Source organism: Anoplolepis gracilipes, chromosome 15 (assembly GCF_047496725.1).
Source record: "Anoplolepis gracilipes chromosome 15, ASM4749672v1, whole genome shotgun sequence".
NCBI lineage: Eukaryota > Metazoa > Arthropoda > Insecta > Hymenoptera > Formicidae > Anoplolepis > Anoplolepis gracilipes.
The window spans coordinates 6856068-6882045 of record NC_132984.1 but is presented as its reverse complement, the minus strand read 5'-3'; the positions used below and the strand labels follow the sequence as shown (position 1 = coordinate 6882045).

Sequence of the window (25978 nt, the reverse complement as noted above, 5' to 3'; positions counted from 1 at the left end):
AGAAATCAAATTTCAATTTTAGCACTAACAAAATAACTCACTTGTTGATCCACCATCACGTTTTCAAAAGGTTCATAAACTGAACCTTTCGCTGTCTTGTTATTTCTTTGATCATTCTCTTTAGAATTAGGAATTTTATGAATTTAGGACCTTAAAACAAAAAAAAAATTTCTGGAAGTATGCTCGCAAACGCTTCGATCAAGAGATATTGACTTCTTAGTTACAGAACTCCTCATAATCAATTGTCAAACTCGCTGCACCTAACCTGCCACGTCTCCTTGTTGATGGTTTTTGATAAATGGGTTAATGTTACTATTCACAACAGTAAAATCTTCCGACTTTGAAGATGTCTTCTTCGACGTAAGTTTCAGAGACTCGACTGTATTCCTCTTCAAAGTAAGCTTCAGCAGACCCTTTTTCTCAGGATCTACCCAATATGTGTCTTCGCTTTGCTTCTTTACCTTTATCACTTTTAGATTAGCCATTCTCTTGAGGACAATGCAAGGCTTCCTCAGATGGGTGGAAATGTGAGTACGTATTTATTTTTTGGAAGCAAATTGCTGATCACAAACGCCGCAATTTAGTAGCAATTGCCGATCATTCAAGTTGTCATCCGGCGAGCTGAAAGTACTCGTACGTTCGCCTAAAACAAAATGCATGGATGCCATCACTTAAGGCCTTTGTATGTAAAAAATTTTTAGTCGTAACTGTAAGGCTGTAAGCAAATCGACCAATCATAGTGCGTAGTAAGGCGAGCGAAATCGTTACTAATACACTGTGATTGGTCGATTTGCTTACAGTCTTACGATTACGACTAAAAAATTTTTACGTGCAAAGGCCTTTAGGCCTCGTCTACAATAGCCGTAGAATGTAAGGTCGCAAGCAAATTGACCAATGACAGTCAAGCATTTTCGAAAATGCTTCGTCGTTCCTCCCGACGAAATAAACGAATCCCATTTCGTACTGCTTACTGCTACTCTGAACTCTGTACTGCTTGCTGCCATTGTAGACGACGCATTACACACGCGCGCGTGTACTGTAAAGTTTGTTTGGTGCGCAGAAGTTACATCATTATATCGGAACGATAGGAGGGGGAGAGAAAATATAGACGCGCAATAGAAAGAAAAAGAGTACGCAAAGAACCATAAACAACCTACCAAGATCAAATACCGATGGAAAATGTTCTTGTCCATCGACACAATCGTGGACAGTTAATCGAAACGTCGGGTCGTCCGCAATTTGCCGCGTTTTCTTTCACCTCTGTCAAAAAACTGTTCTCACGACGATGACATCCAGCACAACTGTAGTGCGCGAGCGCATGCATTCGTTGTCGCACACACATTAACGCGAAAGAGGAGAAATGTGCACATTACATCGGCGACAGTAAGTACGTGTATATGTATATCTATATATATACATATGTACGTGTGTGCATATATATATACAGTGGCGTGCAAAAGTTTCCGGCCAGTGACATTTCGTTCTCTAATTTATTTAAAAAAAAGACTAATAATTTTTAATCATTATGAGATGTGAGTATGAGATATAGGAAACAAAATGATATAGTAAAAGAATATTATTTGTGTTCGTGAATATATTTATTATTATAATTGTTATATTTACATGCGGCTTTATTTGAATATGCATGCTTTCGAACTTGACGATCTAGCGTTTCCCATAAGTGTTCTATTGGATTCAAGTCCGGTGATTGAGATGGCCAACTTAAAACTCTCACATTTGAAGCAGAAAAACCACTGTTTTAACAACTTGGATGTGTGTTTAGGATCATTATCCTGCTGAAATATCCAATTCTGCGGCATTGTTTCTTCAGCATATGTTAATAAATTTTTTTCTAAAATGTCCTTGTAATTAGCAGCGTTCATATTTCCATTGATCTCGACCAATGGACCGACTCCTTGTGCAGAGAAAATTCCCCAAACCATCACACTTTCTCCACCGTGTTTTACAGTAGGAATTTGGTACCGAACGTCATTTCTCGTACCAATAGGACGTCGTACATGTTGTCTACCATCGCTTCCAAAAAGATTAAATTTAGATTCGTCTGAGAAAGCTACTTTTTCCAATCTTTGACTGTCCAATTTAGGTGATCTTTGGCAAATTGTAATCGGGCCTTCTTATTCTTTTTACTGATTAATGGTTTTTTAACACCTATACGGCCAAAAAGTCCCACGACATGTAGTCTTCGTGTCACAGTACTACGACTAACATTAGCTATGTTTCCTTTAGCTCACGTGCAATTTCGGCAGCAGTTTTCCTGACATCCGCAACTGATTTACGTTTAATGATACGATCTACATTTTTAGATGTTTTTCTTGGTCTTCCACTACGAGCACGATCTTTTAAACCATATCCACAACGATATTTTACAATAATATCATTCACGGTTGCTTTACCTATCGATAATAGTGAAGCAATCTGACGAGAAGACTTTCCTTCTTTTGAAAATTTTATTACCCTCTCACAAATTTGAATTTGCGTATGCCGAGCCATGTTTATGCTTCCACGACCTCCTATGAACTAAATGTAAACATTCAACGCGATACTATATAGTAAATACGTTTTTGAAGTCCTACTGCGTCAAATATATTATGTGGCCGGAAACTTTTGCACGTGTAAATATAACAATTATAATAACAAATATATTCACGAACATAAATAATATTCTTTTACTATATTATTTTGTTTCCTATATCTCATACTCACATCTTATAATGATTAAAAATCATAAGTTTTTTTTAATAAAGTAAAGTACGAAATGTCACCGGCCGGAAACTTTGGTACGCCACTGTATATTGTATTTACATACGATATGTAAACAAAGTCATGCGCGCGATTTTGTTTCGTTTCACGGTAGTGTCGTGATAATGGTTACATAAAATGGTAAATGCCATAGGTGAAAACAATTGCCTTATTGTCGATAATTGAAAACGGAACACACGCACACAAATGTAGTCTCCCGTACTTTTTTCTAGATTATATGTTCCATCTGTCTTTTTCTAATTATTCGCTATTAGCTCATTGTCAATTTCATGTTTCTTTCGCATGTTTACTCTCTCTCTCTCTTTCCCTCCCCTCCCCATCTCTCCCACCTCTCTTTCCCCTCTCTCCCCCTCTCCCCTCACCCTCCCTCTCCCCTCACCCTCCCTCTTCCCTCACCCTCCCTCTCCCCTCTCCCCTTTTTCTCCCTTTCTATCTCTTTCCCCTTTCCCCTTCCCCCTCTCTCCCTCTCTCTCTCTCTCCCTCTCCTCCCCTCTCTCTCTTTCTCTCTCTCTCTGCTCTTGTCAAATTAGCAGTACCTCGCTCTACCGCAATATTAGTGAACTAATTTATTGCTCTGTACTATCCTTATACCTCGATTTCATCTGCATCGTGACTCTGCAATAATTTTTTGGAAAATATTTTTTTACTAAGCTTCCAAATTTATTTCTAAAAGTTTACTAATATTTCTTTATGGATTCCCTATCTGGCGCTTATGTCATTTTATATGTGCGAACTGTAAAATTTTTATATTAAGCAAACATAGTTATGAGCTGGATGCTAAAAGCCGATAAAACAATTGTATTTATTAAATCTTTTTTGTTTTTTGCATTAAATTCACAAGCGCCAGGTGTGTTACTTTATATACTTTAATCATAGAGAAGTATTTTCTATTCCATTTAACCAATAGAAAGCATTTTACGAATAAATAAAAAATTGATTCAGTCGGTAAAGAACAATATAGGATCCCCTTAATCGTCAAAAAAATGTCAAAATTTTTGTCAGTGCAAATCAATATGGCGCATCACGCTGCAATATTATTCGATTCTTCATCGGATGAAGAAGACTTAATTGTAATGTCACCGGCGTTACTACCAATTCAAGAGGAACATGATAATTGTAATATACAACTAAATATAGCAAATTTATTATTATTAATTTATATTATATAAATCTTAAGAGAAAATCTAACCTACCTCTGTATTGTTTGCTTGTAGATGAAAATCTGCTACCAGTATTACATCTGATTCTAGGAATAATGTAGAGATTACAACATGTTAAAGTAAACAATTATATAGAAAATATTGTTATTAATTATAACAATGTTGATTTTATAATGTATTTCCATTTATCAAGACAAGTAGCATATAGTTTGATAGATTAATTCAGCATATTCAATATATTTACTTCCATGGAAAGTATGTAGTACAAAAATTTATATTATTTTTTATTTTTATTTGTACAAAGATGTAGAGATTTAATGTGTATTATATTTCAGATCTTACAGGACGTTTAAAAATAACGGCCGAGAAACATATTATGTTTTCTGTGGTTCGTAGGCTATCAAACCTCATCATATAGAGGTATAGCAGACAGATTTGGGATAACAATTAGCACTTTATACCATGTTATTAATAGAGTTACAAAGTTTCTTGTGTTTCTATTGCACCTAACATTATCAAATATCCCACTGAAGCTGAGAAAAGAGAAACAAATACTTTTTATGAAGAAACAAAACGATTTCCTGCTATAATTGATAACACATTTATATTTATAAAACCTTAAACATTTTTTTATTACATAACAATACGTTACTTATATGACATTATTTTATCTCTAGAGGCTATTGATGGCTCTCATATCAGGATTGATAAGCCATTAGAAGATCCTGATTCATATATAAACAGAAAACTATTTTTCATTGCATGTTCAAGGAACTGTAGATCATAACATGAAATTTATAAATAATTTAATAAGATATCCTGATTCCGTGCATGATGCAAGAATGTTTAAAAATTCACCAATATACAGATAACAATCTACATGAACTTTGTGGAGATAAGAAATATATAAATACAATAAAATATGATAAATGTAATTAAAACTCCTGGATACTTATTGAAGAAGCTTTTGAGATCATAAATAAAGGCTACTATAAGTACATGAGTCTTAATAACAATAATTAATATTTCATTTAAAAAAATACTTTTACAGATGATTATTTTTTTTGGGGTAATAGTGCATACCCTTGTCTACAGAAGCTAATAGTACCGTACAGAGACAATGGGCACTTGACACATGCCTAAAGAGTTTTTAATCACAAATTAAATTCCTGTCGAGTAATCATTGAAAACGCTTTTGGATGCCTAAAACAACGATTTCGACAATTGTATCAATTTAAAGTAAGAGACATTGTAAGAATGGTACAAGCGATATATGCTTGCTGTGTGCTGCACAATATGACAAATATGCGAGAGTCTGAATATTTCGAAGTACCAGTAAATGATGAATATGCTGATATCAAAGCACAAAATTTTTGTATTGAAATGGATAATGCACCTAGAGAATTAGAAACATGTTTACAAAATGCTAATTGACGATATATTTTGAAATCTCGCAACTAAAGAATAAATATTTTAATAAAATTATAAAATTTAAAAAAATAGTCAATAGTATATAGTATATAAAAAATATGTTGACAAGTACAAAAGAGGCAGTGACACAGATCATAAAGTTTTTAAATTCATTAATAACCCATATATATGAGTTGGACGGTGGTCGTGCACGCTGCGGCGCTGAAACTCGCCTAAGGCGAAGAGTACGCGTAAACGCAGATTCGAGTCCACCCAGACGAATTAGGTTTTAAGTATATATAGGTATAAGATAATGTAATAGGAAAATGTATAAGAAAAAATGAAAAATAAAGGTTGGACAAAAGTCTCTTTGACGATAAGCTAGGGATTTAAAACCCAAGGTTTTTAATAACCCATATATATAAAGTTTATTTTATAAAAACATTGGTGCAGACTCTACCACTCAAAGATGATAATTACAACACCTACCTATTTGTTTTATAAAAATATCGCCGGTGCGGACTTTGTTACTCAAGGGTGATAATCTCAACACCCATCTGCTTGTTTTATAAAAACATCGCAGGTGCGGACTCTGCTATCCAAAGGTGACAATCCCAGCACTCACCAGCTTGTTTCATAAAAACATCTTCGGTGCGGACTTTGTCATCTAAAGGAGATAGTCCCAGCGCCCACCGACTAGTTTTATAAAAACATCGCCAGTGCGGACTTTGTCATCTAAGGGAGACAGTCCCAACACCCACCGACTTGTTTCATAAAAACATCGCCAGTGCGAACTTTGTCATCTAAGAGAGACAGTCCCAGCGCTCACCGACCACCGACTAGTTTCATAAGAATTTCTCCGATATAGACTCTGTCACTTAAAGATGACAGTCCCAACATCCACCAGCTTGTTTCATAAAAACATCGCCGGTGCGGACTTTGCTATTTAAAGGTGACAATCCCAGCACCCACCGACTTGTTTCATAAAAATTTCTCCAATACGGACTCTGTCACTTAAAGATGACAGTCCCGCTCAGCGTAATTTTAATAATTCCAATAAATAAGGCTCCAATATTTACAAACACGTAACTAACGAATTGGCAATGAGAGCCATACGCGGATGTTAATAAGTGACTTTTTTAGAAAATTAATTCTTTTCGCGAAATTTGAATCGTGCATAGGGTACATTTAATTTCCAACAAAGATATATTGCAATATTAACGTTTTTAATATTTCAAAAGAACAACAAAAAATAAATCTTACTTTTGGTATAAAAAATTATATCTTTCAAATATTTTTTATATCATGCGTCTATAAAATTAGAATAACATATCTTAGAGATTTAATAATTAATTATTAAATAAATTTAATAATTAATATTTAATAAATTAGATTAAATAAAAATTTATCATCCCAACAAAGAGCACACAAAAAAGTATTATAATTAATGTTTTAAATATTTCAAAATAAAAAACCAACAAAAAAAAATAGAAAAAATATAAATTTACATTTTTGATAATTCATTATCTTACTTGTGGGAAAAAAGTCCTAATAGGAGGTATCTCATATTAGGAACATTCTAGTATCTCATATTAGGAACTATACAGGGTGTTCCGGAACACCCTTAACAACGCTCGTGAGCAGGTAGATTATTACCGGACATCTTGTAGATATGTATAATATTGTTCGCTAAGCGTTTTTAATTAATATTTTAATAATTATTGCGAAAATCGCAAAATGGTATAAGACTTTTTTGCTCAGTTTACTGTGCCCTACCTGCTCACGAGCGTTGTTAAGGGTGTTCCGGTATATATGATTTATACAGGGTATTCAGAAATTAAACTGACAAACTTTCAGAGGTTGTCGGGTGACACCAAAAGGATTATTTTTCGTAAATTATTATATTATATTTTTAGCACCTTAAAGGTGCGATTTCATACAGCTGACAAAAGCTAGCTTTTTACCCCCACTCTATCAATTTTCGCCAAAGTGACTATTTAGCGGAGGCACGCTCAAAGTTCGATTTGTTGAACTATCAGCGAAAAAACGCTGAAAGTCGGAGGAAGCAAAATAAGTTAACAAATTTTTTTATTTTCCAGTTAAATATTTTTTTAAACATTAAAAGGAAGATAACTGGAATGTTGGATAATTTTGTGGAAAAGGAAGTTCGTATAGATCATAATACATATTATATATTACAAACTATTAAGTTATGTTAGGCATTTATGGTATTAATTTATATTTTATATGTATGTATATTGCAATCATCTGAAAATAATTGTGGAATCGTAAGTCTTCTAATATTAATTTCGGCATCGACGCAAAGAAAAAACTATGTTCATTCCGATTTAAAAAAATGGGTGCTATCTAATACTTTTTTCTTATATTTTCTTTTTTTCTTTGATAAAAGTATTATAGCAGTTGCAACAGCTATACGACGTCTTTTAATTACTGCAGCAACTGTAATTGTCACTATACGTTTAATCTCTTCATCCATTTTTATATAGGATACTTATTAATTATGACACTTTCGCTCCAAATAGCTACATTTAGTACACTTAGCTACATTTTTTTTAGCAAAACACCGCTAAAAAGCTAGCGAAAAAACGCTGAAAACCTAGCAGGGGTTCACCTATAGCTTTTAAACGCTGCTTTGGATTGCAGTAAAGTGGGGATAAAAAGCTAGCTTTTGTCAGCTGTATGAAATCGCACCTTTTTCGCATAAAGATAATCGAGGAATGATGCTCAGAAAAATGACACACGTAAATACACACTCAATGCGATGTTCGCGAATAAGAAATCGAGCAGACGTCCAAGCCACTGATCTATATATTATATGGATTACTGATGCCCTTTGTTTTCGAGTCAAGAACATGTACCCAATTGAGCGGCGCCATGTTAGGGGGAATGTTGGAATTTGACGCGCCATTTTCAAATTATTAAATTCAGTTTAGTGTTTTTTTTTAAATTAAATTATTAATTAGATTTTATCAAATTATTAACTGGATTATTATATACATTACTCAAACGAAAATAGGGAACACTTTTCATACGTCAAAAAATAGGCTATTTTCAAACTATTGTAACTCAGTGAAAAATCATCATACGCAAATTTAAAAAAAGCATTTTGAAGCTTGAAGTTTCAACTTTAACATGCAATCGATAATTTAAAAAAAAAATTTATCTTCTCAGTGCTATCCCTTAAAAAAGCGCGCACAGTTTTTTTTTCTTAAATTACGTATTTTTGACGCTCTGCAGCTAGATAAGAAAAATTCTCTCGACAATCTCAAGTCAATTTCCATAAAATACAATGTTTTACCTACAAAATGTTTTTTTTTTATTTTTTTACAATTTTTTTTGGCCGAGTTACATGACTTTGAAGCTAAACTTGCGTTTTTCAGAAAAATTGATGATACTCAGCGAAAAATCATTGTACAAAAATTAAAAAAAAAGCATTTTGAAGCTTGAAGTTTCAGCTTTAACATGCTATCGATAGTTTTAGAAAATTTTTTTATCTTTTCAGTGTACCTTAAGAAAAAAAACACTGTTTTTTTCATAAAATTACTTATTTTTGAGATTCTGCAGTTTTATAAACAAATTTTTCTCGAAAAATTCAAGTCAATTTCCATAAAATATAACACTTTACCTACAAAATGCTTTTTAAAAAATATTTCAACGTTTTTTTTTTTGCCGAGTTACATGACTTTAAAGTCAACCTTAAATTTTATTGAAAAATGACATTTTCCGCCGGCATTAGCATTATCCAATGTGAACCACGTGGAGGTTGCCGGTCGGATTTTGCACATCACGCGCGCGCGTGTGTGTGTCTCCCGTTATCATTAGTGTTATAGTAATATATTAGTGTTATATATGAATCTTAAGGATTCTGATTTGCTAAAACAAAATAAATATGCCAAGGATTCAGTAAATTTTTTTTATTACATTTCGAATGTTTGAAATTGGTGTTGGGGTTAAAAGTTACAAATAGTCGAGGTTAGATGTGTCACAACCAACCCCATATTATAGAGATGTCGATTATGTTTTTCCCCAACGATATTTTTGTATGTTTTGATTCTCGATCCGAATAACATAAACACGATATAGAATAAATAATAAACGAAAAGACGATTAGAGTGATTAGAGGATAGTTGAAGAGTCGAAGAAAAGACACGAAAGAGTCGAGACGTGTGCGAGAACATTTTTCCCTCTTCTGTAAAATTGTTTACACGTAGGTACAGTCACATTAACGCTGCTTTATTTATTAGCAAAATATAAATTTAAAAAATTATTAACATACGCGATTTGCATTAAAATCGTTTTGATTCGAAATTTTCAAATAGGTAGTTCGCACATCTCTACTCTAAATTGAATATCAAACTGAGAATGCTGATGTTTATTTTTTATTTTTTAGAATGCGGACTTACAAACGAAAAACTGAGCGTGGTACAAAATCAAGAGACCTTTACGAAAGAGCTGCAGTTATTCTGGATGAAGATAGTACCAAAAAAATTCGCGGAGTGGCAAAAGATTTCGGATTATGTCATATGACGTTGACTAGATATTTAAAGAAAAAAAAGAAGCTTTAAGTAGAAAAGAACCTGTAGAATCTTTTACAGTTGGATACAAGAAGAACAGGCAAGTCTTTAATGAAGAGTAAAAGACAATTTTAGTGAATTATGTTATTAAATGTTGTCAAATTTACTATGGACTAATGTCAAAAGATGTTAGGAAGCTGGCTTATGATTGTGCACTCAAATACAATATTTCCATGCCAAAATCATGGCATGATAATAAAGAAGCAGGCGTAGACTGGCTTACGGGTTTTTTAAAACGAAATGGCAATAAAATATCGATAAGAACTCCTGAAGCAACTAGTTTGAGCAGAGCAACTTCTTTTAATAAAACAAATATAAATCATTTTTTCTCCAAGTTGGCTTCCGTGATGGATAAATACAAGTTTCCTCCTTTTCGTATATGGAATATAGATGAGACAGGAATAACAACTGTCCAAAAACCAAGAAAAGTTTTGGCCCCAAAAGGATCAAAACAAGTAGGATCAATAACATCTGCTGAAAGGGGCACTCTTGTCACCGTTTGTGTAGCAGTAAATGCTTATGGAAATTCAATTCCCTGCATGTTTGTGTTTCCACGGATTAAATACAGGGACTATTTTGTACGCAATGGTCCGCCAGGATGCATAGGTGCTGGAAATTCGTCTGATTGGATGACTAGTATAGAGTTCAGGATATTTATGGATCATTTTATTAATCACGTAAAGTCATCTTCTTCTGACCCAGTGCTTTTAATGCTTGACAATCATAATTCACATTTGGACAACGAAGATCGAAAAAGCAAAGAATAACAATGTAATAATGTTATCATTTCCACCACATTGCTCACATAAATTACAACCTCTGGATGTGAGTGTCTACGGGCCTTTTAAGAATTACTGTGCTAATCTAAAAGTTGGTTGAGAAACAATCCAGGAAAGACAATGATTGTGCATGATATTCCATTTATAGTAAAAGAAGCTCTTCCTCTGGCACTAAATCCGACTAATATTATCAATGGGTTTCATAAAACTGATATTTTTCCATTTAACAAAGATGTTTATCAAGAAGTTGATTTTCTTTCTGCTTTTGTTACTGACAGACCAATAATAGAACAAGAAAATGAACAAAACCTTCAAGTCAATATTTTAGATGTTGGCATCGATTGCCCAGAAAATCAAAACACTTCTGATTTAGGCAATTCCTCATCAACACATGAAAAATCCACTTATGACAATCCAGTTGCAGGTCCTAATGGTATTGGCGTTAATTTAAATCTTAACCCACTTGAATTCTCTCCGGAAATAATTAGAGACCGTATTCAAAAGCAGCTACAAGAACAAAAAAAACTTCACGTAAGATACGAAAAACAGCTATTTTGACAAATATACCGGAGAAACAAGCATTATAGGAAGAACAGAAAGAGAAGAGTAAAAATAAAAGACCTAACAAAGGTAAAGGAAAGAAGCTCATCAAGAAAAAACTTATACATAATCTGGAAGAAGATGAAGATCAAGAATATTTTGCTTGATTTGCTGTGGATCATATAAGCAAAGCCAACGGCGGTGAAGAATGGGTACAATGTATAAGCTTAAAAAAAATGGTCTCATGTAAAGTTCGTTAAAGGAGACATTTCATATTATATCTGTTTGAATTGTAATTCCGATAACGATTCAGATTAATGTTTAACTAATTTCATATTTTTAATTTAACTTTTACCAAATAATATTGTCAAAACAAACATTTTTATAATTAATTTAAATTTTGTTGATTTGATTGTTAGTCTTTTGATGAGAAAAGTTAAAGTTTGTTTTAAGTTTTGAGAATATTTTATGTTCCTATGTATTTATTTTATGTTAAAGTAAATATATATATATATATATATATATTTTACATATATATAATATATATTTTAACATATATATAATATATATATATATATATATAATATATATTTTAACATATATATAATATATATATATATATATATATATATATATAATATATATATATATATATATATATATATATATATTATATATATGTTAAAGTGATGAAACTGGTTTATTGTACCAGTTGATAATATAAACAAATGTTTACGAGAATAATAAATAATTAAAATAATAAAAATGTACTGTTGTTATTTTTTACCCCGTATGGTGAGATAATTTTTCAACCAAATCAATCTCAGGTATACGACCTACCAAAAGAGGACAATAATCGACTCAATGATAATCTAACCAATAACGGATTGGAATGTAATGAAGAGAACAAAAAAGACGGAAATAAAGTCGACAAAGATGACAGAGATGACTTGCATAGTGACGCTCCACGAAGAGGTCGTGGTAGACCAAAGATATTGGGAACAGCAGACAAGAGAAGACCTAGGAAGCAATACCACACCGCGAATTGTGTCGAGGAAACTGAAGACTACGCGTATATTGCCGAAATACCATTAGACCAAGCTCTTCATGGTTTCCACGCCGAAGAGTGGTTTCAGACAATGACTTCAAAGATGATCTCAATTATTAAAAACGATACTTGGGCCATCACTAACAGGCCAAATGATCAAAAGGTGATCGGTAGTCGTATAGTACTTCGAAACAAGTACAAACACGATGGAACTCTAGAACGAAGAAAAGCTCGTGTAGTGGCAAAAGGATACGCTCAACGTCCTAGAGTCGATTTCAGAGAGACGTTTGTCCCCGTTACACGTCTCAATTCTGTGAGAACTATTGTCGCAATTGCTGCTGAGAATGGAATGAATCTAAAACATTTTGATATCACCACAACTTATCTAAATGGAAAACTTAAAGAAAAAATATTTATTGAAATCCCGAAACACTCAACATTTTGTTGGAGATTACCACATCGGAGAACGTAGATGCTGACATTCGGAGAAGATCCCGGGAAATGCTGAAAGAAATTAAGAAAGGGGATAAAGTGTGTCTCTTAAATAAGATATTGTATGACCTGCGCCAGGCCAGACGATACTGGAACACTAAGATTGATGAAGAACTTCTCAAATTTGGAGCGAAGAAATCAGCTGCGATTCCATGCGTATATGTTAAGGACTCTGGAATAGACCAGCTCTTAATAGTTGTCTATGTTGACGACATTATTGTCGCCTCACAAAAAGTAGAAAAGATTAAAAAATTTGAACGATATTGATCAAATATTTTCGATGTGACGGATCTTGGACCTATTAATTATTGTCTAGGAATGGAATTCTCTCAAAGAAAAAATGAGATTACGATTTGTCAAAATGGATACATCAACGATATACTCGAACGTTTTGGGATGGCCGATTCGAAAAGTATCTCTACACCCTTGGACCCAGGCATGATACTTGAAGTATCCACAGAGGAATCGAACTCTACCGTGAGATCACTCCCTTATCGCGAATTGGTTGGAGCACTCATCTACCTAGCGTATGTTCTCGCCCCGATATCGCATATGCTGTGAGTTTCTTGAGTCAATTTAACTGCTGCTATAACCAATCCATTGGGTCACTGCGAAGCGAGTCTTGCGGTACCTTCAAGGCACGAGAAAGGTCGGTTTGAAATTTCACAAAACTGGATGACCATTGACTGGATTTGTTGATGCTGATTGGGCAAATTGTCCTGAAGATAGAAAATCTTATACAAGCTACTCATTCATACTTGATGGATGTCCTATCTCATGAGAGGCCAGAAAGCAAAAAACAGTGGCTCTCTCTTCGACAGAGGCCGAGTATATGGCGTTATCCGAAGCTACTTATTTTCGGCGCTTTCTCAACGAATTGGGTCTTGAAAAATTTGCACAGGTCAGAATCTTCTGCGATAATAACTGTGCCCGAAAGCTTGCAGAAAATCCGGTATTCCACAATCGGAGTAAGCATATCGCCATACGTCATCACTTCGTGCAAGAAATTTTGAGAGATGGAGATCGTATACACCCCTTCTAAGGATATGGTTGCTGACATTTTTACTAAAAGATTACCCAAACCAAAGTACCAAAGTGTATGAAACTATTAGGCATCAGAAAGCTCAACAAGGATTTAACGTATCCATGATTCGGGGGGAGGTATTGAAACATTCTTATCTTTAAACGACTCATGGATATATGACTTGTGGCGCGACTGTCGATTCCCCTAGACGGACTATGTGTATCTGCCTTAACCCCTTTTTTCTTCTTATTCGATTCTCGCTTTGTTTAAGTGCACCTTGCTACTATACCATTGTATTTTACAATCTTAAATTAAAGGCTCTGTAAACTTGTATTCGTCCTTGTGTTCGCCTCCACGAGATCCTACTGTTTAACACATTTATTTAAAGTTATTTTTTAAATTTAATAATATCAGATTTCTTAATTTTAAAGAATAAATTATTTAATATTTGAGTAAAGATTGTCTTAAAAATTTTTTATTATTTATTTTAAAATTGCTCTACGTTGAGTAAAATCTTTCTTTAATTTGATTATGTCGCACCTGGTCGCGAGTTCGCGTATTCTTTAGCTGCGTCACTTCTCAGGGTGCCGTCACATACAGCGTAACTTGCGTAAGCGTAACTTGCGTATTGTAGTAATTTAACAGAAGTTACGCCATTCTGAAAGTCCTCATTCACATGGCGCGTATTTTGTTAAATTCACATAAAGCGTAACTAGTAACTCTATAAAACTACCCAATAACAGATCAGGCCTTCTGTTATACAATAGAACAGAAATATTAAGTAAATTCTTGATTGGTTGTGGATATTTAGACGTATTGCTAAATACGTGTCAAGGAGATTAGATACTTTGTACATAAAAATGTATGTAGCCATATGCATGATGTACAATAAATAAATCAGACTTTTGCTCAAATTTTTTCGTTTCTTCTCTTCTAATAATATACATTTATTTACTCAGTTTTGCTTCTAAATAAGGTAATGGCATTTATTCATTGACATTATGTACATATATATCAATTAATATTTAATAAAATATAAAAAATATATGAATATTTATATTATTTATCTTATTAATATTATTATAATATTATTAAAATTTAATAAGATTACATTTTTAATCTTTATTAGAATGTAAATAAATTTGGAAAACTAAAATTATTTTGGATGTTATTGTTGATCGACCAAACTGGTTAAAATAAGCTTTATTGAGTGTTTAATAGGCTTAACATTCGACGACCTTTGGTTTAGGTCCTTTTAAGTCTTTCACGACATAATTCAAGAAGTTAAAACACTTTCATGCTACATTACACCTCCACGTCAGCACAAAGACTCAAATTATTTTGTCATACTGCCAGCGACGTACCAAATTATGTCCCCAAAAAGATTCTTTTCGGAAACTTTATATAGAATTTTGTTAAAAGAATTTGTACCTTACTCGAATTTGAACCATTTTTTAAATATTGATTAAAATTGATTAATATTGATTGTTGGATAATCTTATTATATTTTATTTAGATATACACTAAACATACGCATCACAAATTTATGTGAAAAATTGGATATGGCGTATTATTAATAGCGTAAATAACTAGGCGGATTTGCGTATGATAGCTGAGACGATTTGATTGGCTGACACGGTTTAGCGTAAGTTACGCTGCATGTGACGGCACTCTCACTTGTTAAATAAAAAAACATCGCGACGCGAGCTTAAGCATGTGTTAGATAAAAGAACATCGCGACGAGTCACACCAGCACGAGCCAGTAAACGATCAGTACGATCGAGTTATCGGGCATTGTGTTAAAGTGAGTGAACATATTTTGACGCTGTATTTTTTCTTAAACGTGGAAATACACGGGTGCTATCTGCGTATACGTGTGCGACGGAAACTGAAAGCGCGAGCAATTGAGACAAATATTACAATAATATACAGGGTGTCTCGTAATAATCGCCCAACCTTTCATGGGCAGATACAGCAGGTCAAACCGAATAGAAAAGTCCTCTACCATTTTGCAATCTTCGTATCAATTACCGAGAATTTAATTAATAAAGATTGACAAATCCAGGCGAGTACAAACGCGCGACGAGAAGGCCCATCCTACTGCTACGCGGTTACTAGGCGCTCATTGAATGATAGGAGGAGCGGTCTACGACTAGCAATGACTGCGTATGAGTAGCGCGCCTAGTAACCGCGTAGCAGTAGGATGGGCCTTCTCGCCGCGCGCTTGTACTCGCGCGGATTTGTCAATCTTTGTTAATTAATTTCTCGGTAATTATTATGAAGATCGCAAAATGATAAAGGACTTTTCTATTCGGTTTGACTTGTTCTATCTGCCCATGAAAGGTTGGGCGATTATTACCGGGCACCCTGTATACTACTAGCAACGGTAAGAGACGAGCCGCAAACCGGGATCTTTTATGAGCAAAGTAAGTAGATTTTTCTCTGTTGCTTTTCTATTGTTGTTTTCTGGATAGGATTAATTACATAAAATTTATATTGTGCACATAAAATACTTAAAATGCGTGTTTATTACTAAAGATCCAGCAGATTCGACACATGTGTATTTTTTATTGTTCGAGTGTCTTCTATCTATAAAAGAGTAAACACGCCGGTCGCCATGGCTGATAATAAAGTTATGAAAATATTACAGGATTTGAACTTGGAAAATCTTATTGATACATTTACAAGTAAGTAATTAGTTTCTTCAATTTATAGACTCGTACTAATAGCAAATTCAGTTGACTACACTAATGCACATTGGTGTACGCAAAGATTATCGTGCACAAAATTTACATTATGATAAGTAATTATATAAATAACTAAAACGTAAAATAAAAAGTAAAATAATACTAAAATATTACTGTTCAATGCAAATAATGATAAAATTAATAATTTATATTATTATAATTATCTTAACATCCTAACTACTTATATTTATACTGTAAATTTGTATATAATAACTTGTTTAATGTGCACCAGTGCGCACTAGAGCACCATCCAAATTCACTATTATATAAACTTCTTTATATAAATATAAAATTTTATTTTTATAGAAGAACAAATTAATGTAAAAGCTTTAAAAAATTTAACTGTACCTATGATAAATGAATTGATTCCAATAATAGGCGATAGAGCTATTTTGTTGAATATTGGCAACGTAATTTCAATGCATCAACTAGTTCTCAAAATATTTAAATTAGTAATTATCAAATAATATAGTAATAACATAGATGCGAATGACTCTAGTACTTGCAAAAATGAATTAGCGACACCTGTTACAAAAATGCGTCATGACTTTTCCGACAACTCAATATGATACAGAAATTCCTCATGTACAAAATGTATTGAGCAAAGTTCTTAAGTTCGATGAAAAGAACACATATACTTCTGATGCCTATGAATTATCAGATTAATATTGAATTTCTTGTATATAAAGTTCTTTTACTTTAAATTTTAGTTAATACTTAATTTCTAAGTACTTCAAAAGTAGATTCTTTTACTTTAAATTTTAGTTAATACTTAATTTTTAAGTACTTTAAAAGTAGATTTTTATTTTTTTCTGTCAAAATAAATTGTTTTTTTTTTTTTTTTTTTGTGAAAAGAAATTTATAACCATGGACCTTGTCATGTAACATATAAAGTTAAAACATAAGTTTATGTTAAATTCTACCGTTACGTATAAATTTGACAATTCTAATGATCAATTTACTAATGTTTATTCTTTACGAAAACACGTTCTTAACAGACATTACATATCAGTAACAAAATTAGCTTCAAGTACAACTTCTAAGCAAATAAATGATACAGTTCTTAACACAAACGCTTCTGACTTTTCTGATGCAACTGCAACTTCTAATTCTGATTCGAACAATTTTAATGAAAGTCAAGAAAAGACTTATAAGATGATTGAAACAAATAATTCTGTAAATAATGAAAAATTTGACATTGATGTTTATTAATCAACTGTTTTTAAATCAGCTCTTTCTACTGTAGTGAAAATGTATGCTGACTTAACATTAAGTAGAGAAGCAATATTTAAAATTATTGAAACTGTTAGTAAAATTTACTTAACAACGTGTATAGAAGCTTTACAGCAATGTTGTAAAAATAACAATAATTTGAATATTTTGTTAAACATGAAAAAAATGGTTTTGCATTCCTGAAATCAGAAACAAAGACCTTCAAGTATTTAGAGCAAATAAATTATCTTTTTTGCGTAAAAGTATAGTTGTTCGGACATATTTGAATTTTGGAAAAGTCAGAAAAGTTTCCCAAAACAAAGTTTATTATAGTAAATTAAGCTTCATTCCTATGAAACTTGTTTTAAAACGTTTTCTAGAACTCCCCAATGTATTCGATACTATAGATTTATTTGTTATAAAATGCAGAGTAAGTAAAGACTTACAATCAGTTTTTCAAGGACAATTTTGGAATTTATATTAAACGAAATAAGTGAATATTTTCTTCCTTTAATAATTTATTTTGATGATTTTGAAATCAACAATCCCTTAGGTTCTCGAAAATGTAAAAATAAACTTGAAGCAGTGTACTGTTGTATTCCATGTTTGCCACCAGAATATGCGAGTAAATTAGAAAACATATTTTTAGTTCAGTTACGTAAACAAATTGTTGAGCAATAAAAAAATTTTTATTAATATTATTAATGAAATTTGAGAGCTTGTAAATCATGGAATTGTTATAAATAAAAATAATCAAGAGAAAAAAATTTTTTTCAAATTATGTTATATAGTAGGGGATAACTTACACTCTCCGAAAGGATTTCTGATTACGAGAAAAAATATTCTTGCTGTGTTTAGTCATCGTCATAATCTCATGCAGTATAAAAATAAAACAATTTTAAAATTAAATCAATTATTCCTATTCTTCTCTCTAGAATTAAATAAGATTGCCTTACTATTTTGAGACAAGAGTAACATATACAAATCTAAGTTTATATATTCTTACATATAGAATAACTTGCTTGATGTTAGCGCCAACTATTGTGGCGCTACCGAACGATATCAATATATGTTACAGCCTACCGCCTTTGTCGACGTAACGTCTTTGTCTTGTTTTTACATGTTAATGCGTGCTTTCGGTCAAATAATGCGGCTAAAACTACTAATATATATTAAATTATATCGAAAATTGGGAGTGTTTTGTTCGTATGTATTCGTGTTAATATATGTGTGTTTCGTATTGAACTTAATAATGAATACAAAGTACATAACGCTACAAGAAATACTGAAGGATATGGAGATGTAAACGCCTAGAAAAGAAAACGTATATATATCGTTATAAGGCTTCAAAATTGCAATATTTTGACATAAAATACAAGATATCTCGTAAAATATCCATTTCTCGATTATTTTATCCTAATACTTTTATGAACAGAATAATGAAACAAATCAATTGGTGTAAAGAAAACATAGTTATCTTTAAGAAAAAATCTGAATTTGCAACTAGCAGTTACACATTTTTACTTTAACATAATTATTTGTTTTAATTACGCCAATTAATTTGTCTCGTTATTCTGTGCATAAAAGTATTAGGGTAAGATAATCGAAAAATGAATATTTTACAAGATATCTTGTACTTTATGTCAAAATATTGCAACTTTGAAGCCTTATAACTCGAAAAGTGTTTAATGAAAAAACATTTTATCATAGTGTTTTGGAAAACTCTCAAGATAAGCTACAAGAATATGCAAAAATATATAGGGTGTTCCATTTAAGAAATTCAAAATAACCTTCACGTGACCTTCATGTGACTCTTCAAGGTCAAACTAATGGCACCATCTTATGTCCCCCTAGAAACCATACAACTTTTGTCTGAAACATTTTTTCGAATTTTCCATATTTTTCGAGATATTTCACTGGAGGAATTAAAATGTGGGACAGCCTGTATATACATATAATGTAAAAGTCTATGATTAAAACGCTTAATTACTATATATAAGTGACAATTTAATGTAAATTTATTAATTTTACAGGATGTAACGATGCGCCCCCCGTTACCAGTACCCGACCAGATAACCGTCGAAAGTCTGCTGCCCGGCGAACACCGGGCAAAAGTGGAGGCGCCGTGCGCCCTTCTTAATTCTTCCACAACAGTGCGCGTTATTACGACCGGCAAGTCTCGGCGAGCGAGAGACAAGTCCCGCTCGGGGACCGACCCGACCGGTTCCGAAATCACCCGAGCGTGCGACACGGTCTCGAATCTCGTCGAGACAACGAACGCCGCCGACCGGGCTCAAAAACGCCCGAGACAAACATTTAAATCCACCGATCCGATAAACTAATTGTTGTGGAAGAAGGGGCAAATCCACCCAGATAAAAAGCCAGCGATCCGACCGAAAGAGAGCATGCCCGATCCGACTCTCGCAGCGATCACGAGCGCTACCAGAGACCAGAGCTACCAGAGATTGAAAAATTAAAAATTAGTACTAGTAAAAATCAGTTTAACTTAGCAGCGCTAAGTTTTAAATTTTTAATTTTTCAATAACTTCATATTAATGACATGTATACGGCTCTGTTTGCGTGCGATCGTCTCAATAATTGTCTCGTCGATTCTTTTCAGTATGTTATTTTCTTAATTATAAATATTATTTTATTTATATTTATATGGATTTCTCTCTTTCTCTCTCTCTCTCTCTCTCTCTCTCTCTCTCTCTTTCTTTTTCTTTCGCTCGTTTTCTCTTTTTTTTATATATTTATTTATACAATAATTTATTTATTTTCTTAGATAAATTCTCGATAACTTAATAATAAATATTAATAGTCTGCCACTAGCTAAATTATCACAAGCATCCTTATGGCCAATTTTATATTCAAATAACAAGATGTACTGTAATGTACTGTATGTGATATATATCTTGTTGGTGCATACTTTGGATATCAGAAACCTAATAATGCTAATGTTTTTTTTCTTTTTTTTCGCACCTTTAGTTAACGACTTAATCGATTTAATTATTAATGGTTATATTTATAACAAAGACATTATTAAAGTCTTATTATTTGCTTTAATAATGCGATGCACCTGTCAAATCTTTTACATTATCTATAAAAGGTCATACCGGGTTTAATAATTGTTTAATCAAGGGCAAATGTGTAAATAGGTAGAATCTGCTTTCCATATGAAAAGAAAACAATACTTTAAGAATAGATAAATTATTTGCGATTAATGCCTATAAAGATTTTCAAATTAGTGTTTCTATTTTACATAATGTTCTCAATTTTTTACCTATAACTAACACTCCGTTAGATTATATGCATTTGATCTGTTTAGGAGTTATGACAAAATGATACTACTTTGGATGAAAGGTCCAACTTCTGTACGTTTAAATGCATGAGCTATTAATAAAAATCACATTTACTGATTTTACTTAGAAATACTACACCGGTTGATTTTGTTAGAAGACCCAGATCAATAAGAGACGTTAAGCAGTGGAAAGCAGCAGAATTTAGAAATTTTCTATTATAATCAGTCCTGTTGTATTGAGAAATATATTACAAGAAAAAAAATATATATATCATTTTCTCACATTACATGTAGCCGTAATAATTCTTACACGTCGAAATTTATGTCAAGAAGAATTAAAAATTTTGCTGAAGCTTTGCTTCATTATTTTATTGAGTCATTTGAAATATTATACGGTAAACAGTACATATCGCATAATGTGCATAATCTTTTACGTATATGATTTGATGTAAGACTGTATGGTCCACTCGATAATTTTAGTGCTTTCAGTTTCGAAAATTTTAAGACATTTATAAAAAGACGGTTACGGAAAAATGAAAAGTTACAACAGTTGATTAAAAGGTATAATGAAATTGAAAATTGTAATTTCTTATTTGTAGAACATGATAATAATAATAATAATAATAATAATAAGATATATTCATGTACAAATTTACACAAGAATGGTCCAATACTTGATAATGTTGAATCGTAGTATCTCAGAATATCAAATGGAAAATTTACTATTAATTGTAAAAATTCTTCTAATAATTGCTGCTTATTATGAAACGGTAAATATATTCTGATTATAAATGTTACACAAAAAAATAAAGAAATTTGTATTATTGGTACAAAATTGAAATATGTAAAAGATTTATATAAATCACCATGTCATGAAATATAATTTTGTGCGTAACATAATATACATATTTTTATAATAAAACATGTATACATAATTTCTACATGATCTTCGTTCATTTTGCGCAACACAGAAATGGATGACGAAAAATATATCATTGCGGAATTTAATGATGGTCTGTAGCTAATACCTGCTACATGGTACACCGCAGATACGTTTATATGTATTTGGCCTAGTCACTTTACAACAAACAATGCTTCGTATTAATAAAGCTATAACTGCAAGAGAGATATTATGAGAAAAGTCAGATTGGAAGGAGTTACCAGTAAAAATTTTTGGTATTGCAAGTAAGTGAATAATATCAAACATAAATTTGTATGTATTATTAGTTACATGTAATATTGCATATATTATTAATAATTTTTATAACTTCTTTTACACTTTTATTTAAAATTATTCAGATACTAACGAAGAAGGTATACAAAAATTAATTTTGGTAGAAGATACATCAAATAATGATACAGGTCTATCTTCAAATGAATTACAAGAACGAGAAAAAAAGAAGACGTATAAGAACCAAAAAAAATATTTATCTTTCTGAAAAAAGATGTAGATTTCTTTAAAGAAAAATAGTGTTACGCAAGGAAAAATTCTGCCCGCTCTTCCACAGAAACAAAATTTTGTGTCGTATGACAAAGAGCTACAGAGTACATCTAAACATATTGGAAGAAATATATTAGACGAAAACATATTGCTTAATGTAATAAGCAAAAACGATGAGCATTAGCTACAATTTATTAACGTTATATGATATTTGTAAAAAAATACTAATACTTAGTTTCTTTTCAGATATTAATAATAACAACAAAATTGTTACAGATAGTACACCTTTTATAAAAAAAATTCTGCTTTACGTATAGAAAATGAAAATCTATGTTCTCATGGTAAGTTTAAAAAATACTAATACTTTTATATATTTTTTATAAATAAAGAAGTATGCAAAAATATATTTGTTGCATAATGTATAATATAGAAAACACAGGAATTATATTCATATTCTATAAACTAAATAATATTAATTTATTTCAGAATTTAAGGAACTAATCTTAGGAAAGTTAAATAGAATATTATTTAAATTGGACGCGATTGAAAATAAAATCGAATCTACTATGCATTGCAATAAACATATAAAAATTGTGCTTTACAAAATGTATTCAAAATATTCAATTGGTGGTTGAAGCATTATTATAAAGGTTTGATCAATCCATATTTATAATAAACTATTGTCAAAATACATATGCGTTATTATCTTTTTTTCTATCCTCTCCTTGTAGCAAGTATTATATATCTTATCCTTGTATATATCTGTGTGGTGAATAATATATTACAGTACGTGATGCATTTTTCTGTTAGTTTGCATTTTCAGCAGACAATAGACGTGGAATATTTAACATCTTTAAACAAGTAGTCGATCAATGACAGCTGATTACGAACCGATCATGGTTCGTTTTTAATGTTGATCGAGGTTTATTTGATGTTGATCGACGTTCGTTTGATAGTGGTTCAAACATAGTTGAATCGATGTTTCAATCGATGTTGATCAATGTTCGTTACATGTTTGTTTAATGTTTATTTGATTGTGTCGTGATTCAATAATCGTTTTATTATAATTATCTGTATGAATGCTGTGTGGAGACAGTTGTCTTTTTTATTACTGATTTTTATTATTTCTTTCTTCGCCTATTCTTTATAAAACGTATCCTGTGTATAGTTGGATCTAAATTCATTCTGCTAAAGATGCTGAAAAATACTGATGTAGATGAGACGTGATACTCGAGTTAGAAGAAAATGAGAGTTTTTTCTTGTCCATCTCTGTAGTATTATATCGTATTATATTTCAGTACGTGATGCAGTTGCATCTGGTATTATATTTCAATATTAAAATATTTAATGTCTTTTGAACGGTACAAATAGTTGATTTTTGTTTATTGTAATTTATCATGATACATTTTATGTTGGTCGACGTTCTTTTGTTGTATGATAGTGGTTCAAACATGGTTGGATCGATGTTCATTGCGGTTCGATAGATGTTTGTTTAATGTTAATAGACGTTCGTTTAATGTTGATCGACGTTCGTTTGATGTACGATAGTGGTTCAAACATGGTTTAATAGATGTTAATCGACGTTTGTTTAATGTTGATCGACGTTCGTTTGATGTACGATAGTGGTTCAAACATGATTGGATCGATGTTCATCGCGGTTCGATAGATGTTTGTTTGATGTTTATTTGATGTATGATTGTGGTTTGAACATGGTTGGATCGATGTTTCAATTGATGTTGATCAATGTTCGATACATATCTGTTTGATGTTTATTTGATTGTGTTGTGATTCAATAATCGTTTTATATTATCTGTATGAATGCTGTGTGGAGCGACAGTTGTCTTTTTCATTACTGATTGTTTTTTTATTTCTTTCTTCGCCTATTCTTTATAAAACATATGCTGTGTATAGTTGGATCTACATTCATTCTGCTAAAGATGTTGAAAAATGCTGATTTAGATGAAACGTGATACTCGAGTTAGAAGAAGATGAGAGATGTGAGATTAAAATATATATTTGAGAGGAGCGTGTATCATAGGAAAGTTTGCGATCATCCTTGTGACAATCTTGTCGTATCTGGTGAAGAAAACGAGAGCTTACGATCATCTCTGTGACATTCTTGTTATATCTGATAAAGAAAACTTTGTGCTCATGGATGACTTGATGGACATTTCGTCCGATTCGTCCGATTCGTCTGAATCGGATGTAGAATCCTTACACGACAGTGTTTATGACAATGATTTTAGTGATGGTACAGAAAATGTTGAGCGTAAGTTAGATGCTGCAGAACTCCATACATATGATGTGATGAAACGAATGTGCGTTGTATTTTTTATTATAGAACCGCGAGTGGTCGTAAATACTGTACATCGTGTTTCATGAGAATAGTGGACATGTTTCATGATATTGGAGCGGTACGCACACATAAAACTATAGTTTATGAACTAATCCTCAGATTATTTTACAGGGAGTGTCGAAATTCGTTGTATCAAATAATGCCATGTAATTTTTGCCCGTTTTGTACGAAAGAAGACTAATGTATGAAAAATAAACTTTCTTCGGAAGAAAACTATTAGTGGTGATCTATGGAGGAGCGTGTATGACCATCCTTAATACGATCTTGTTATAGCTGATAAAGAAAATTTTGCGTTGATGACTGTTGCACAAACTAAGATCTGTGTCTGAAAAAGAAACTATTATTATGCATGTATGGTGATAAACATTTGAACTTATTATTAATATAGACATTTCTTATGACTGTTTTTGTCAAAGAGAGAAGAACAATATTACTTACAATGGGGCCTTTCATAAGAGAACTCGAAAAACATGTGAAGGAATGGAGACATGTAATCACTCTTGTTCGAGACGATGACAGTGAAACGAAGACTTTTCCACGAATATCGATACCAAAATTTACTCACGATCGGGAAGTAGACATGCAAAATGTAGATGTGCAACATTTCACCCGCCAAGCTGAAACTGCTGACTGTGACTGTGTATGATTGCGATTATACAGAATGACCGGTTGATTTACAAAGAAAAATTTTCCGTGAACTTTGTAATAATTATAAATCACCTCTCGAGTATCTTAACGATGAACTTTATTCCAATAAACGCAGATTTACTCGATTTGTGGATTCAGAAGATTGTTGGATAGATCAGTGTACCGCATATCATACGGGTGAAATATACAAAGCGAATAAGGGATAACGGATGTGGAACCAGTAGACGTTATCAGTGTACAGAATTCAATTATGGTTGGGTAGCTGAATGTATCCGCGCTTGTACATATCTGCCGTGTGTGTATATATGTATCCCAACAAGTATAAACAATAAGTGTTTAGAATTTATATTTTTGATGGTTTTTTTTATCATAATATTGAGACTGATAAATTTAAGAAATTGTTTGTAGATAATCAACATGAACGTTTGTTATACGTTTTGGATA

At 32.1% G+C, this 25978-nt stretch overlaps 1 protein-coding gene and 3 long non-coding RNA genes across 17 annotated transcripts in view; 3 read left to right on the top strand and 1 right to left on the bottom strand.

The window, feature by feature from the left end:
* The window catches only part of LOC140673757 (uncharacterized), a 67736-nt gene that overhangs the window by 5596 nt on the left and 36162 nt on the right, over positions 1 to 25978 (bottom strand). For 5 of the 13 annotated variants that reach the window (XM_072906904.1, XM_072906896.1, XM_072906901.1 and 2 more), the window contains exon 2: positions 266 to 643. In XM_072906904.1, the coding sequence (XP_072763005.1) occupies positions 266 to 485 (220 nt within the window). In that variant the 5' untranslated portion in view covers positions 486 to 643. Of the gene's footprint in view, positions 1 to 41; positions 241 to 265; positions 644 to 1157; positions 1402 to 3974; positions 4028 to 25978 lie in introns of those variants that run through there. The other 8 variants (XM_072906891.1, XM_072906895.1, XM_072906893.1 and 5 more) reach the window with 5 other exon arrangements.
* On the top strand, positions 1295 to 4798 carry LOC140673760 (uncharacterized). Of its 2 annotated transcripts, XR_012048097.1 has the most exons (4): positions 1295 to 1383; positions 3996 to 4196; positions 4277 to 4361; positions 4619 to 4798. It is a non-coding gene; the product is annotated as an uncharacterized lncRNA (long non-coding RNA). The 2 variants fall into 2 exon arrangements; XR_012048096.1 differs by lacking the exon at positions 4619 to 4798 and having other exon boundaries at positions 4277 to 4528.
* LOC140673845 (uncharacterized) lies at positions 19484 to 22454 on the top strand. Its single transcript, XR_012048112.1, has 4 exons — positions 19484 to 19747; positions 19822 to 20407; positions 22061 to 22274; positions 22389 to 22454. It is a non-coding gene; the product is annotated as an uncharacterized lncRNA (long non-coding RNA).
* LOC140673846 (uncharacterized) lies at positions 22514 to 23074 on the top strand. The gene is made up of 3 exons (XR_012048113.1): positions 22514 to 22687; positions 22777 to 22871; positions 23017 to 23074. It is a non-coding gene; the product is annotated as an uncharacterized lncRNA (long non-coding RNA).